General features: G+C 49.4%; 1 protein-coding gene across 2 annotated transcripts in view; it reads right to left on the reverse strand.

The window, feature by feature from the left end:
- The window catches only part of TM9SF4 (transmembrane 9 superfamily member 4), a 51,795-nt gene that overhangs the window by 13,235 nt on the left and 22,762 nt on the right, over positions 1-15,798 (reverse strand). The window contains exons 3-10 of one of the 2 annotated variants that reach the window (XM_026503256.4): positions 12,042-12,141; positions 7,227-7,395; positions 6,995-7,124; positions 5,703-5,826; positions 4,273-4,391; positions 4,045-4,156; positions 2,647-2,717; positions 770-902 (exon numbers count right to left, since the gene is read on the reverse strand). In XM_026503256.4, coding sequence (XP_026359041.1) covers positions 770-902; positions 2,647-2,717; positions 4,045-4,156; positions 4,273-4,391; positions 5,703-5,826; positions 6,995-7,124; positions 7,227-7,395; positions 12,042-12,141 — 958 coding nt within the window. Of the gene's footprint in view, positions 1-769; positions 903-2,646; positions 2,718-4,044; positions 4,157-4,272; positions 4,392-5,702; positions 5,827-6,994; positions 7,125-7,226; positions 7,396-12,041; positions 12,142-15,798 lie in introns of those variants that run through there. The other variant, XM_057312601.1, reaches the window with a different exon arrangement.

Genomic DNA, 15,798 nt, shown 5'->3' on the forward strand with positions numbered 1-15,798 from the left:
CCAGCCTGGCCGAGCTGAGAGCATTATGAATGCCAGCTCACTGCATCTGCCTTATCAGCCCTACGACGTGGAGGCCGGTTATCCATTTCTCAAACGAGGAAACTGAGGTTCGCAGAGGTTAAGTCAGTTGTCCAAAGTCACAAAGCTTAGAGGCATGAACCTGAGATACAAACTTAGGCAGATCAGCTGCTAAGCGATTAGATCTTAATTATGTCACTATGTGCGGTGACGAATGCTAACTAAGCTTACTGTGGCAATCACTTCACAACGGATACATACAGCTGTACACCTTAAACTTACACAGTGTTATATGTCAATTAAAAAGTAGTTAATATGGTAAAAAAAATTTTTTTTAGGCAGACTGACTCAGAACGGTCTATAATGACTATATATTAGGATTTTGGGGGGTTGTTTTCTGAGAAAAGACCTGATTCCCCTCCCAATCCTGGTGTTGACTTGCATAAGTCACTTAACGCCTGACTGCTGCGGGAGGCCAACCTCACAGCACTGACGTGTGGCTTTGCTGACGGAGTGGACGTGGCAGGTGATCCATGGAGCCGGAGAGCTCTGAGGGGGCAGCAAACCACCAGAGCCCAGTGCTGAGAGGAGCCAGCCTTCCTGCTGCCATGGACGACCCTGTCTGGCTCAGTAATGCCGACTTGCCCCATTCTCCGGGGGCGGGGGGGGGGGGCGGCCACTCCTCTCTCAGACTCAGGCCTGTGCTCTCTGGTGACAGGACCCCACCCCCAGTCCCCCCAGGCCCACTCACAGATGACGATGAGGATCATACAGAAGAGCTGAATGCCTGAGCCCAGGAGGGAGCTGAGGATCATGGGATACTGGGGGGGCCTGAAGACATCACCGTGCACCAGCTTCCACCCAGACTCTTCCATGGTGTCTTCCTGCAGCAAAGGGTCAGAAGTGAGGCTGCTTCTTGGGGTTCAGAGGAGGCAGTCCGGCAGGGACCCACGCCCCCTGACCAGGGCTGAGGGTCCCTCAGCGGTCAAGCAGCCTCCACTCTGACAGGATTGTGAGTGACATGAGATAGTACTCCTCAGAGAAGTGTCGCATGGAAAAGGAGGGCACACGCACGAGGCTTACAGCTGCATAAAAGGCAAACCTCCTCCCCAGATTCCACAAGCCTCGTACATGGAAAAATAATGTAAACATCAACACACTGAAATGTTAACTCTGAGAGTTTTTGAGTGGTGAAATTTAGAAGCATTTTTTTTAACTGATTATGAAAGTAATATGTGCTCTTATGTAATAAAAAAGTGAAAAAAAATTTTTTAGCACATGGCATGCTATTCAAATGAATGAAAAGTAATAAATGTTTATAGTAGATAATTTCTTAAAAATCCGGAAAGACTGAACAAAAGTCTAAAACTCATAAGAAAACATTCAAAAAATTTTTAAAAACCCAGAAAAACATACAAAATACAATAATTTATACTCCTGGCATTTAATGATACCACTGTTTCGATGCATTTCCTTTACCACTTTATGTGTGTGTGTGTGTGTATGTGTGTGTGTGTGTATGTGTGTGTGTGTGTATATGTATATATAATTTTTAAACACTAAAACTGGAACCAGACCCTATTTACCGCGTACTTTGTTATTTTCAGGTGATGTTTGATCATGAGCATTTCCTCATCTCCAATAAGTACTCTTTGCAATTAGTATTTTAATGTCTGTGTAACTTTCCATTGTATAACTGCACCATAACACAACCAATCCATTATTATGGAATATTAAGCTACATCCAGTTCATTTAAATTATAAATAAAGCGATAATAAATATTTCTACACCAAGTCTTTGTGGTTTAGATGGCTTTCTTCAGAAAATTCTAGAAGAATTACTGGGTCAAGGCAAGTTAACTATTTTATAGTTCATGGTGTGTACAGCCAACACATAACTTTTCAGAAAACTACCAATTTATACTTGCATGGGTGGCATGGAAAAGTGCTTAGCTCACATCAACCTTGCTGCCAATGACTACTATATGAAAACACACTTGGACTGATGTGAAGGTCCAAAACTGTCTTCTCATAATTGTGTGAATCTGTATGGGGGGGGATAGCCATCCCTGAGGTAAAAATTGTTTTTCACACGTTTACTAGCCATGTATAGTTCCTAGTCAGTAAATTTTTTGTTCATTCTCAGATTAGAGATTTTGGGAGTTTTAAAAACCAATTCTTTTAACTATTGCCTCTTTTTTCAGGTTTGTTGCAAGTACTGTTTGGCACTTTTCTGTTTTGTCTATATATTCTGACACGCAGAACAGTTTTTAGATTTTTTTTTTTTAATAGGCCCCACACCCAAGATAGGGCTTGAACTCACAACCCTAAGATTAAGAGCTGCGTGCTCTACTTGACTGAGCCAGCCAGGCACCCCCAGTTTTCAGATTTCAAATGTCATATTCATTAAGTTTTCTTTCTGTGATTTCTCCCATTGCTTTTAAGCTTAGAACTCAGAACACTAATCCCTATCGTTTTGGGTCATTACACATTATTTTTTCCTTTTCAAACTACTCTATGAAACACACACACACACCTCACTCCCTGACCTTCAGTCTGGTAGGCCCAGAACGCGACTGCTAGTCTGCCCTCCCTCTCCAAGTCCACCCCCCAGCCAAGACCTCGTACAATGTCATCCTCCTTGTTGTAGTTGGCGATGTCCTTCCGGAGGGTCCGGATGATGATCATGCTGAGGATGCCTGAAACGAACAGCGTGGGGAGAGAGGCGTGAGCACTGCCAGCGGAGTCTCCTGGGCTGCGTGCCCTCCTGGGCCTCGTGCTTGGCTGAGTGACGGCTGGCAGGAGTGGCCTCCTCCAGTGGGCGGTGGCCAGGCAGCTGCCTCAGGCCCTCTGCCAAGCAGAGCTCCAGCCCGGCTATACAGAGAGGGGCACACAGAGGGTCACTCCCCTGGTAGGGGAAGGAAAAAGCCACCGGGATGCGTTTGGGCAATCAAGGGACACTACTTTGTACTCCAGGGAGAACAGCGTCCCGGCACCTCCATGTCTTGTCCTCCTGACCTCTGCAGCCTCGCTTCCTCCCGTGCTTACCTCCCCCGCTGCCCCTGCTTGCCTGTTATTCTGTCACCAGTTCACAGCCTCCGTGCCTCTACCAGGGCTGCTTCCTGTTCCCTTTGCCCTGACGCCCGCTCCCACTTCAAGACTTACCCCAGGCATATTCACCTTTCAACACCCCAGTGGTTCAGAGGCCCCCCCACTTGTACCTCCACAGCACCCTGTCTCCCCTCCAGGCAGATAGTAATAGTGGTTAAGACAATGGCTGTATGACCTCAAGCTAACTTAAACGTTTTAGGCTTGGCTCACAGAACTTGAAGGATCAAGAGATTTATAAAGTGCTTACTAAGACAGCAGCTGGCCCCTCAGTAAATGTCTAATAAAGAGCCGCTAGCATGAGCTCTACTTCCCATGATACTGCAATGATCGGTTTCATCCACCTCTGCCCACTACCCTCCCCCTGGCTCGCCAGCCGGTTTCTCACCAAGCTCGTCCCACTGCAGGGCCATGGCCTTTGCTGGACCAGTCTTTCCCTGGGTCTCTGAATGGTGGCTCCCCCCGATTCAGAGAGGTCTTCTCTCAAGCAGCCTTCATCCTTTCACGAGAGCTGTGTATCTGGTCACCCTGTTTATCTGCTCCACAGCACTTACCCTATCCGGACTCAACCACTTCTCTGCTTGTCTCTCCCACCACCAGAACAGACGGTGAGGGGCTGGGCTCGCTCAACACCACATCCCCAGCAGGTGGCCCAGCACTTGCACAGAACAGGCAACGACGAAATCGGGCTGAATGAGTCAGTGAAGGTGTGCACGGAGAGATGTATCTGTCTTTCCCTAGGGAGCTCTCCAGAGCAGAGACTAAATCTTGTTCACCTTTGCATACCTGATGCTAGCACAGACCCTGAGGTCTGTTTCTGACCTACACTTGGCCCCGAGGGCACCCTTAAGTCATGTGATGCCTCAGACCTTCATCTGTCACCCCTCCTCTCCACCTCCCATCCCACAGATGTCTCACCTGATAGGAAGAAGACCACCACGACAGAGTTAATGATAGAAAACCAGTGGATCTGCACGTCACTCATGGTCAGATAAGTATCCCAGCGAGAGGCCCACTTGATGTCACTTTCCTGGAGGGGGAGGAAGAAGGGTGGAACCGAAGCGCTTGGAGTCGGGCCTCTTGCTAGGTAACTCCTGCCCAGACTAGAACCCTCCTCCCCTGCCGTGGGCTCCAGCCCCTTCTCACCTCCCAGTGTACAGAGTAGGTGAAATACAGCTGATTCTCCTTGCTGGGGTCAATTTCTTGGGGCGAGGAGTTGGTACCCTCAGGCAGGGTGCACGAACTCTTCTCATCTGCTTTGATGTCTGTGAGAGACAGAGACTCAGTATGTTCCTGTGGGGACCCGTGCCACTACCCAGGGCTGTTCGGGGGGGGGGGGGTTTGCCCTCAGGGGTTGCCTGCTGCTGGGACCCAGGGTCTGAGTGCAGGCAACAGAGTTGTAAAACTTCCTCCCCAGAGCCCTGACCTTCCTAAGAGCCTTTGGGGCTGCTGGGTGTAGAGGAGGGGGTCCAAGTCCCTCATGTGATCTCTCTTCACTCAATTCAAGCATTCATGTATTTACTCAATCAGCCCCGCTGAACAGGAAGAACACCCCCGAGTCCTGCTATCATGTTTACTCATTCACCCGGTCCCCAAAGTCCCAGCACATCAGTTAACTCAATCACTCAGATGCTTCTTTCTTCATTTGCTCCTCCGTTCATCTTGTGATCTGTCCATCCATTCAACCAACCACCATATAAGAAGCACCTACTCTGTGCCCAGTACTCTGCTGGACAGAAAATGGTGAGAAAGGAGACAGAGTCTCTAAACTCGAGGAAATGGTCGAGGGGAGAGATGATGTCAAAATTATCACACAATAAACGTAAAGCTGTGCTCACAGCACTCACCAGGAGGAGAGGCAGTACAGTGCTCTGAAAGCACAGGATCTATGTCTTCTGTGAGATTTTTGGCTATGATTTTGTTTGAAAACTAGGTTCCACAGCTTTAAAAAGAAAAAAAAAAAAGCCAGAAACCCATCAACGCTGTGGACAAAGGCCAAGCTAAACTGCTAAACTGAAGTGTGCCCAGGGGTGAGCAAGGGTGGACAGGTGAGAAGCCAGACCAGCTCCTATCAGGGCTATCGGGCTGGGCTCTCAGATCCCCGCACAACTGTTGACCCTGGACCAATTTTCGTCTCTCCCAATCACTTACACAGAGGAAGACAAACACGGAAACCCACTGCCTGACCACTCTGTCTGCATCCCTGCCCCTTGTTCTTCAGCCCAGGGGAAGCTGGCTGGCTCTTCTGAGAGGCCCAGCCAAATCCTAGTCGCTGTTTGTTCTTGGCCAAGTCCCTAACCTCTCTGAGTCTCCAGTTCCTCATCTATAATCACCACACACTTCCAGGGGTTGCGGGGGGTGGTAAACGGGGAAGGTGCCAGGCCAGGACACAACAGATGTCAGCTCTCCCCTTGCTCCCCACCTTCTCTCATGGGAATGCAGTGATCCTACCCTGGTTGGGCCATTATGCCACACTGTGGCCTATCAGCCATCCCAGAATCAAGTGTGAGAAGACCCTGGGTGTGAAAGCCCAGGCCCATCCAGCCCTGCCCCTCTGGTCATACCTCCCCACTCACCCTCCAGCCTGATGCTCTGGGGAATCACCTCGAAGCGGACGACGCGGTACGTGTGCTCCTGGTCCTCTTCCAGGTCTTCCCGGTGGTAGTAAAGAATGAACGAGAGGTGATTGTGCAGGTAAATCTAAAACAGCAATGGAGAGAACAAAATACCTAGTAGTCAAGAAACAACCAGAAAATCATCCCAGTCCTTCCCCTCGTCCAGCAGACTCAGCTGTTTCAACCTGCCAAAAACACTCTCACAGCACTCCCCACTCAGAAACCCTCCAGGGCTCCCGGGAGCTTACTAGATAAAAGCCCAGATCCCTTAGGCCTGGCATTCACGGCCTTTTTGCATGTTGTCAGACATCGAGTTTACCTGGTCTCCCCCAGCCCTTCCTTGCCCCATGAACAGTTTCCATACTGCAGCTCTGTCCCTGGCATTCACTCTGGCTAGAATGCCACCCCTGACTCCACTCAACTCAAGCCTCCCTATTTTTCAAGGCCCACCTCCTCCATGACAACCCGAATGCACAACAAGCTCTTCTGAGCTCTGCTGGCATTGACTGTCACGGCACTAGCACATCAGTGATGGCAACTGGGACCTAGGATGCAGGGTCCTACATGGTCAGTTCTCTTCCCAGCTGGGACTGGAAGCCCTTTGAGGTCAGGGGCTATGCCTCAAAAGAAATGGTTTGTCCTTTATTTCCTACGTAGAAGGTGTTCAGTTTAGAAAATCAGAAAGACAGGAGAATCACTGTTACTGTCAGTGCCATTACTAGCATATCTCTCCGAGGCTGGCTATAAAATAGTAGACACACAAATCATCTCCTTTACTCTGCGTAACAAGCCCTAAGGGCCGCTGTGGACACTGCATACACGTTACAGATGAGGAATCAAAGCCTCGGAGAGGAAACAGGTAGGCTCAAGGTCACTCAACAACTAGTGGGTGGTGGAGGCAGGAACCAACCCCCAGGGGGCCAGCATACTCTTGACCACTAGCCTATCTAGCCCTCTCTCCTACGTACTGTTGACATTCCGTCTTTTTTTGTTTTTTGTTTTAATCTTATAAATATGGAATCTGACTTTTCAGGGACTGTGCCTTCCACTTCCTGTGTAGCATCTGCCAGTCTTGCCCGAAGAACAGACTCCCACAGACCACGCCCAGGGCCACCAGGAGAAACCTGCCTTGGCCAGCCCACCTTTTGTTATAAACCTAGAGCTAAATATTCCCCCCTTCCCCGTGGCCCCAAGGGCTGGTGACTTACCAGGGGAAACTCCCCCAGCCCTTCGAGCACGCCGAGACACTCTACCTTGTTGACATCCGTGAAGCCGAGCCGGTAGCCGTGTTCAAACTGCACATCTTTTTCCTTCTTCTTGTCATCTCCTTCGCGGTTGGAGTAGAGCTCCAGCCGGGTGGCCACAGGCAGGTTGTCGGCAATGCTGGAAACCCAAGGCCCCGCTCAGTCCCCCTGGACTGCCTCTCCCACCTGTGTCCCACCCCACACCAACTCGGGGGCCGGCAGGGAGCCGAGGACAACTTACAGGTGGACATAGTAGTCTTCCGTGATCCGCTCGGCCACAAGCCGGCTCTGTTCCACGGTCAGGGTCACGGGCTTGCTGGACTGACTGCACAGAACCTCACACTTCTTTTCGCTGTTCATTAGCACCTGGAAAGGGGTGTTGACAATCCGGTCCCCTCTCAGCACCTCTCCTGCCGTAAGAGAGACACATGGATCTCAGAGCTTCAGCCCTGAGGTTGCTGAGGTCAGCAGAATCGTGGAGACATTGCTGACTCGAAGGGCAGTTCTGCAGCCTGGCACTCAGTGCTCTACCCTACCTGGAGAGAGCTGGCCCCTCCGACTCCCACCTGTCACCCTCTCCGCCCCCTCTGTGACACCGCCACCAGACTCTACAGGGCCCATCAAATATGCCTCTGCGCCTCATGTGCCACTTCTCGCCCACGTTCCTGGGAAGCTCCCCCTCACCCTGCGAACCCAGCTTCACCCTCCGGGAAGCCCTTCCTGACCTCTTCGGCCGAGCCTGTCACTCTCTCCACTGGCTCCCCTCTGTGTAGAGGCAGTGCCATACAGCGGTGAAGACAGGACCGGCTACTGAGCCCTGGCTCTGCCGCTTACTATCTTAGCAGTCTTGGTAAGTTATGTAACCTCAGTGAGCCTCAATTTCTGTATCTGTAAAATGGGGATAATGACAGTAGCCATCTCACAGGCTCCCAGTAAATCAAGCGTGAGGCACAGAGCATGCCGGCAACAAATACGAGCTTTACTGTCAGCATCGCCTCTGCACCTTCTCACATGCTGACCATGTGACTTTGCACCGTGCGCTGCCGTATTAAGTGCTTGCCACCGTGACTATGAGCTCTTTAAGGACAGACAGTGGTTCCCATTGATTTCTGTGTTTTCAGATCCCACTTCAGGCAGGGAGGGAGGTGGGGTAAAATCCAGCGCCTGAGATTTTTAGCCAAAACAGGTTCTTACTTAATGAACTGGCACAGTCGCTGCAAGCCTACCGCCTCAGAGCGGCCGGGCGCCAGGCGTGTAGGCGCGGAGCTCAGGGCTGCCAACGACAGCCAACGGCACCGTCATCCTGAGCTCTTCCAACGACTCTACCGGGATGATGGGGAAGCCGGGGCAGGCTGAAGACTGACCAAAGCCAACAGGCGGGACTAGCACCTGCACACACACGGGGTCCCACACGGGCTTACCAGCAGGGACCTGCCTGGACACGGCGCTCTCTGCCTAGTCAGTCATCCCTTCATCTATTCACTCACTCCCAGCGTCTACCTGGTACTGCTTATGGGCTGGGCCCTGAGGATGCGATGCTGAACAAACTCACGGAGCTTATGGTCTAGGGAAGACAGACTTGGTGGAATCATCACGTAACAGGAGGAACCTGCTCTAGACCCGGGGAGCAGGTCTAGGAAAGTTTCTCTGAGGAAATGATGTCTGACGTGAGCTCTAAAGGAAGAGGGGCATTGACTACGTAAAGACACAGAGGAAGAACATTCTAGACAGAAGGAACAGGACGTGCAAAAACTCCTGGGGGGTGGGAGATGTGTGCCGAGCTGGAGAGGCCTGTGTGGTTGCGACGCAGAGAGCAAGGGGAAAGTGACTTAAGTTGAGCCCAAGAAATGGGCTGGAGCCGGACCTCGGGGCCTGTGGGCCGTGTTGGAAGTCTGATCTTTATCCAGAGAGCAAGAAAAGCCCGTGAAGGGTTTCTTTTTTTTTTTTTTTAAAGATTTTATTTATTTATTTGACAGAGATAGAGACAGCCAGTGAGAGAGGGAACACAAGCAGGGGGAGTGGGAGAGGAAGAAGCAGGCTCCCAGTGGACGAGCCTGACATGGGGCTCGATCCCACAACGCCGGGATCAGGCCCTGAGCCGAAGGCAGACGCCCAACCGCTGTGCCACCCAGCGCCCCCCGTGAAGGGTTTCTAACAGGGATGGAGGAAGACATGATCTGATTCTGATGACAGAAAGATCACTCTGGCTGTTTCGTGAAGAAAACACAGAAGATGCAAGGGACTGGCTGGGGCGATGCCACTCAGTCATGCAAGTGAGTGAGGACGGTGGCCGGACTGGGCGGTGCTGAGGGTGAAGCCAGCATGTGGATTCAGGAGCCACTGAGCGGGGGCAGGACGAGTGAGCAGTGGTGGGAGACTGAGGTTTCTACAATAGGGTGCTAGGTGGGAAAACAGAAAGAGGAGCAAATTTAGAGGAAGGCATTTTTTCGGTTTGGATACGTCAAGCAGGCAATTAGACACCCAAATTCCAGGCTCCAAGGACAGGTCAGGGCTGCGGACAGAAGTTGTGAGCTGCTGGCGTACGAGCAGTTAAGTGGCAGGGTGCTAACTGCACCCTTGGGCAAAGCAGCAGCCTTGGAAGGTGTGGACGAGGCACTCAGGGGAGAGGGAGAGGGAGACGAGGGGCTCCCCTTCCCCCCATTTTAGAAGCTGAGTAACGCAGCCGAGTCTACAAAACCCAGGGGCGGACTGGCCAGTGGAAAGCAAGGATGCCAGTAGGACATCTGCACGGTCTGCTGTGGAAACGATTCGGGTCCCCTTCTTCATTTCACGGAAGACGACACTAGAAGCAGAGAGGGATGGTGACTTGCCCATGACCACACGAGGGGACTGTCGTAGTGCTAAGCTCTTGGGCTCCTTCCTCCACACCAAGCCCTAATGCCCACTTCTTAGTCTACAAGGAGCTTACTTGAGGAAAGGAAGAACACACACAGAGAGGAACAAGGCTGTAGACCAAGTAAGCAGGTATCTCTCCTTGATATTTAGAAATTAAATTTACACCAAGAAACAAGGCATGCTGGTCTGGAACGGCTCATCTCTAATACGCAAACGTTCCTTTTAACTTTTTATAGCTGGAACAGATCGCCGGCCAGACTAAATGAGCAACAAGCTAGGAATGTGGACCCTGTAAGAGAGTCTGAGGCTGTGGCCCAGTATGTCTGCCTCAGACACTCCCACACACGCCATGGTACAGAGCTCCACGAGCTCTGCCCTCAGCCCAAATCAACCTCTGGAGAAGGCGGTCTGGACAACAGAAAGAATTCTGTCTTTAGAGTTAAGAAAAACCCTGGGTAATATGTCACTTTCTCTACCTACTAGCCATGTGACCTGTGGAGCAAGTCTTAAACCCCTGATGCTGCCGTTCCCGCTACTACGAAATGGGAGCAATCATATTGGTGAGTGACTGGGACAAGGAATTAGACCTTATACCTCCTTCGCCTCACTTCCCTTCCCGACGTTGAGGGGATGGTAAAAAGACCTACTTTGTAGAGCTGTTGTGAGAATTAACGAAGTTAAAGCACAGAAGTGCCTAGAACAGCACCTGGCTCACAACGAGAGCCCCGTAAGTATTAATGGTGGTGATGATGAGAACAGAGTACAAGGCTTGCCATCCATCAGGTATTTAACCAAGGAATTTTCTCTTCCATTTAAGTAGGACACTAACATTGACTGAATCCTACCGTGTCAGACACTGGGTCAGAAGTGGGAGAGAGAGAGGAATATAAAGCATGATCCCTCCACTCTAAGAACCTGCAGGCCATGAAGGGAGGCACTCCACAAAGACAGAATGAGATACAATACAGCAAGGTAACTTCTGTACATAAAAGTTTCCACTTCTGTGAGGCAGAACATTCCCCAGCTTCACGGAGGATGCAGCAGAGACTCAGAGAGGTTAAGGTCACCCAGGGTCACACCGAGGTGTGCCCAACTGTTGAGCCATGGGCTGCCAACGAGTCCACACCAGCTCCTGGGCAAGGGAGGAGATGTTCTGAGGGTCCTTTGACCAAGAGGACAAAGCAAGTCCAGTTTCTCAGGCAGAGACAAGGTGGTCAGAACACGGTGTGGTATGGAAAGGGAAAAGAAGGGTAAGTGACTGGCAGGAGGAACAGCCCAGTCAGTCAGGGGAAGTCAGCCCCGGCCCCGAGACAACATTACGGGGCAAGATGAAGAGACGGGAGGTGCTGCCTGCTTTCGGTTAAGCTGACTGCAAGCCTGCCTCCAGCTGGTCTGGGACACCCAATACCTGGTCATAGACACACTTGTCAGCTTAGGGGTTCTGGAAACATCTGAGCCAGGGGTAGCTCTGTCAGAGAAGGCAGACCTTTTGGAGGCCTGCTCAAGAACCAGTTCTCTCCTTCCTCCTTTCTAAGCTCTAAGAGGAAAGTCTCCTAAGTTCCTTGAGGTCAGGGACAGCATCTACCCACATTTTTATCTCCAGGACTCAACACCAAGATGGGCACAGGGTAAGTAGTAACAATCGTGTAGGGAATAGAGGCTTCCGAATGTCTTTTGCTTTAAGCCCGAAATTCTACCAAACGGAGAATTATCTGAATTAGAATAAAATGGCTACTATTTATGGAACACATATGCCAGACACCGCGCTGGGTGCTTCACACATTATTTGAGGCAAGTCTTGCACAGTCACTTAGCAAGAACCATGGTGATGTCTCTGCTTCCTTTAGGGCCAGAGGTAACCACTCGCTCTCCTAATTAAAAGCAGAGTAGGTTGCAGAAGCCATGAAAGAGAAATCAAGGGAGAGCTGGTCTGAGCAGTAGCCAAAGGCTGCAACGCTGAAGTTCGACTACGTGGACTCCACGCCCAAGTTAGCCGTCAATTAAAAATATAACCAGAGGCAAGTCACTGAACCTGTAAAATGGGTATAAAAACAGCAACTGCCTCCCAGGGCTGTTATGAGGCTTGAATAAGCTGCTATGTGTGCAGCACACAGTGACGTCAGGGTTAACTGCTGCCATCGCCATGTAAAGATGCGGCTTCCCCTCGGGGACAGGCTGACAGCGAGAGAGGAGAACTTACCCAGGTTCTCTGCCTTGTAGGTTATTTTACTGGGCTGGCAGAAGGGCAGCGAGTAGTATTCATAAGGTAGCTGGGTTCGAGAGCTGGTGAGCTTCACAGCCTGGTGGGAGAAGAGAGGCTGTTGTTCGTCAATCCGGAAAGCCCGACGGCTGTTTGCATAATCCTCCCCGGTACCCACACATTGTTGGTACACTTGGTAATGCTATCAAACTAACTCAGCAGACCACAGCTGCAGGATACGAGATACTACCCAGTCTACAATTCTGCATTATTTCATGTTTCATTCTGTTTCAGACTACGTTATAGATTTTGTTTAAAATCATAACCAAATTCAATATAGACTGAGAGTCTGATATCCCTTGACCCTATAATTTCATTTCTGGGCTTCTTTCCCAAGGAAATAACTCCAAACGAGGGTAAACTTTAGGAACAAAGAGGTTCACTCCTTCCTCATAACCACAGTGCTCTCCCGCCTGCAGTTCCTCAAGGTCGTCCCGCTCTCTTCCGCCTCGCTCCACGCCTGTCTGGCGCCTTTGCACATCCAGGTCCCAGCTTACGCCCCCTCGCCTGGAAGTCCTCCCTAACTAGCTCATCTAAGGGAATGCCCCATTTGCTCTATTCCAACACGCGCAGTTTCCTAGGTAACATGTCTGATAAAACATAATTATTTTGTTTACCTGTTGCTTTAAAAAAACAGTCTCCTCCTAGAATTTAAGATTTAGGCTCCATGAGGACAAGGACCTCTTACAGAGCCAGGCACACAGTAGTGCTCATTAAATGTTTGCTGAGTGACGGAAGAGAGGAAAAACGCCCCCACAATGGGAAACTGGTCAACAAACCATAATATACTCATTCAGTGAAATATTACGCAACCATTAAAAACAAGGTTTAAGAAGACCATGAAGGAGAATGTTCAGGAAGTGATACATGCATACAGAATACAGTTCTGGAAACGGTGACAGTCATAAGCAATGCCAAACCACAGATAAACAGAACTAATCAAAATGTTACAAAAAATAAATTCTGGTCCACATGCAAATACAATTATCTTTGCTATTTAGAAACTACCAACCGTTCCCATGCACCATCTAAAAAACTGTCAATAATTTTTAGAATGCAGGTCCACAATCCTTATTTAAAACTCATACTTTGGAATTTTTTTGGTTTTAAAAGGGGAGTATGGACAACACTCCCTAGCTGGGTCTGGGGCAGTACCCCATATTTAATGACTATTTGTGCAAAGAAATGCAAAAATATTCATTCTAAGTGGGACAAATAAAATCAAACATTTCAGGCCAAGTCTTGTCTATGAAAGCTTAGAAAACTGGGTTTCAGAGGTTTTTAGATGTTGGACTAAGGGACTGAGGACTACTATTAAGAATTTCATAAACCGCTTGAGCCAAAATGGCCAAAAAGTTACTGCCTATTATAGCAGCCTGTTATTTTGTGTTTCTTACATTCTCTCTTTCTGGATCATCAAAAAAGAATCCACGTTACAAAGAGACTGAGGTCCCACCTTTATGTTCCCTCCTCCCCTCCCGCACCTCCCCCACCCAAAGTGTACCCTCTCACACCCCCAGCCTGGCAGGCCTGGAAGCCAGAACCACCCTCTCCTCCTTGTGCCACAAGCTTTGCTCTGGAGGGGGCTTTCAGCAGAAGCACTGGGAGGAAGGGTACTGCAGTAGGTAAGAGATGGAGTAGTTAAGGACTACCCTATGCCTTCCTCACCACAGGACCCTGGGCAGTGGTTTCCTTATCTGCAAAATATACAGTAACTCTGTGACAAATACACAGTATCTGCTTCAGAGGGTTCTTGGGGGGCATCTGAGTTAAGTCACCCATAATGCCTGGTATGTAAATAACCCTCAATAAATGTTACCTTCAATACTCTTCCTGAAAGTTACAAGTCTGACTTGGGAGGAAGAGATATGCTCACAACAATGCAACACATGTAATGTTGCATTTACTCATTAATCATTGCTTAGTTCTAAATGAACTTTTACAAAAGATTTTATTCATTCATTCATTCAGAATGAACAGGGGGAAGGGGAGAGGGAGAGAGAATCTGAAGCAGACTCCATGCTGAGCACAGAGCACGACACAGGGCTCGATTGCACGACCCCAAGATCATGAACTCAGCCGAAATCAAGAGTTGGATACTCAACCAACAGAGCCACCCAGGCACCCCTAAATGCAGATGCTTTTTAACAGCCATTCATCACACATATTTATCCACCCTGCTATGTATTAGGAGTTCGTAACACAGCAATAATTGGGACAGAAAAGATCCTAGCTCTTTTAGAACTTGATTCCTAACAGTTTTCTTTTTCTTTCTTTCCTTTTTATTTTATTTTATTTTTATTTTTGTTTTTTTTTAAAGATTTTATTTATTTATTTAACAGAGATATAGACAGCCAACGAGCAAGGGAACACAAGCAGGGGAGTGGGAGAGGAAGAAGCAGGCTCCCAGGGGAGGAGCCTGATGTGGGGCTCGATCCCAGAACACCGGGATCATGCCCTGAGCCGAAGGCAGACGCTTAACTGCTGTGCCACCCAGGCGCCCCCCCCCCTTTTTTTAAACAAATGTATTATTTACATATTTATCCTCTTAACTGGTTAATTCCCCCTGGATAATCACAAGTTGCTTGTATGTGATGCCCCAAATAAGCATGACATGTAGCCATCTGTAATTTCACTAATACCTAACATGTGACGGCAAACGAAGGGGCGTGAGCATGATGGCACACCCTGAGGCTGGTCCTCTGTGACCCTGTCTTCTGCTTCTCCTTTTGAACACTGTGATGCTCAGGAAAAGACAAACACGTGATTTTCACGCACTCTTCCTGCTTTGCTTTTGCACAGACCAGTAAACACGTGGTTCAACACAATAATGAGGCAAGAAACGTATCTTTATTTTAGGAGAATTTATTTCCATAACCTTATAAGTTTTGTTAGCCCTTTTTACACACTCACTAGGGACTGAAGGACTACTTAGAAATTTCAACTACACATTACTTTGCCAAGGGAGGAACAGTGTGGTAGTCAAGTAGCGGGGGATTTACGGAGGTGAGAGAATGCCAAGTGTCCTACACTGTAAACACTGCACAGGAAAAAAACCCCAGAAAAACACCAAAGTATTAAAAGTGGTTATATTTGGGTGATGACAGAGGAGAGTCCCTTTGGCTGGGAGCCCTTGTACAAGGTTACGCCCCTGCCCTGGTGGTAGTCTATATCCAATGACTGGTTCACGGAGGGATACAGAGAACCAGTCCTCTGGCTTCAATCCGGAACAACTCCAAAGGGCCAGCCATTCCCGTTCCAGAGCTTCCCACAGGCCTATGCTATACCACAGCTCAGTGTCACCCTCTGCCCAGTCCTGCTTCCCTCACTCCCTCCCGAGTGCTGACCCTGAGGGCCTACCCAGCCAGCCTGCACCGTACCTCCCCTCTGGAGTTTGTGCCCTGGGAAACCAGGTCCGAGAAATCCACCACCAACCCCTATCCCTGCTTGGGGCTCTGAGAAGGCCACCAACACAGTGCACTGTTAAAGAGCCATTAATCAACATGCCAGCCTGCCTATTGTCCCCGATCAACCATAGTTTAAGTGACTCCTTCCCCACCTTTGCCAACTGATTGACCCACAGTGGGCATCTAGCTTGAAAAGGTGCCTGGTTAGATGGCTTCTCTCTAGACTTGAATCATTCGTGCACCAAATTGCCTCATCTACCTACCACTGATCTACTCTTTATCTGGATCTG

The sequence above is a fragment of the Ursus arctos genome, unplaced genomic scaffold (assembly GCF_023065955.2).
Source record: "Ursus arctos isolate Adak ecotype North America unplaced genomic scaffold, UrsArc2.0 scaffold_16, whole genome shotgun sequence".
In the NCBI taxonomy this organism is placed as follows: domain Eukaryota; kingdom Metazoa; phylum Chordata; class Mammalia; order Carnivora; family Ursidae; genus Ursus; species Ursus arctos.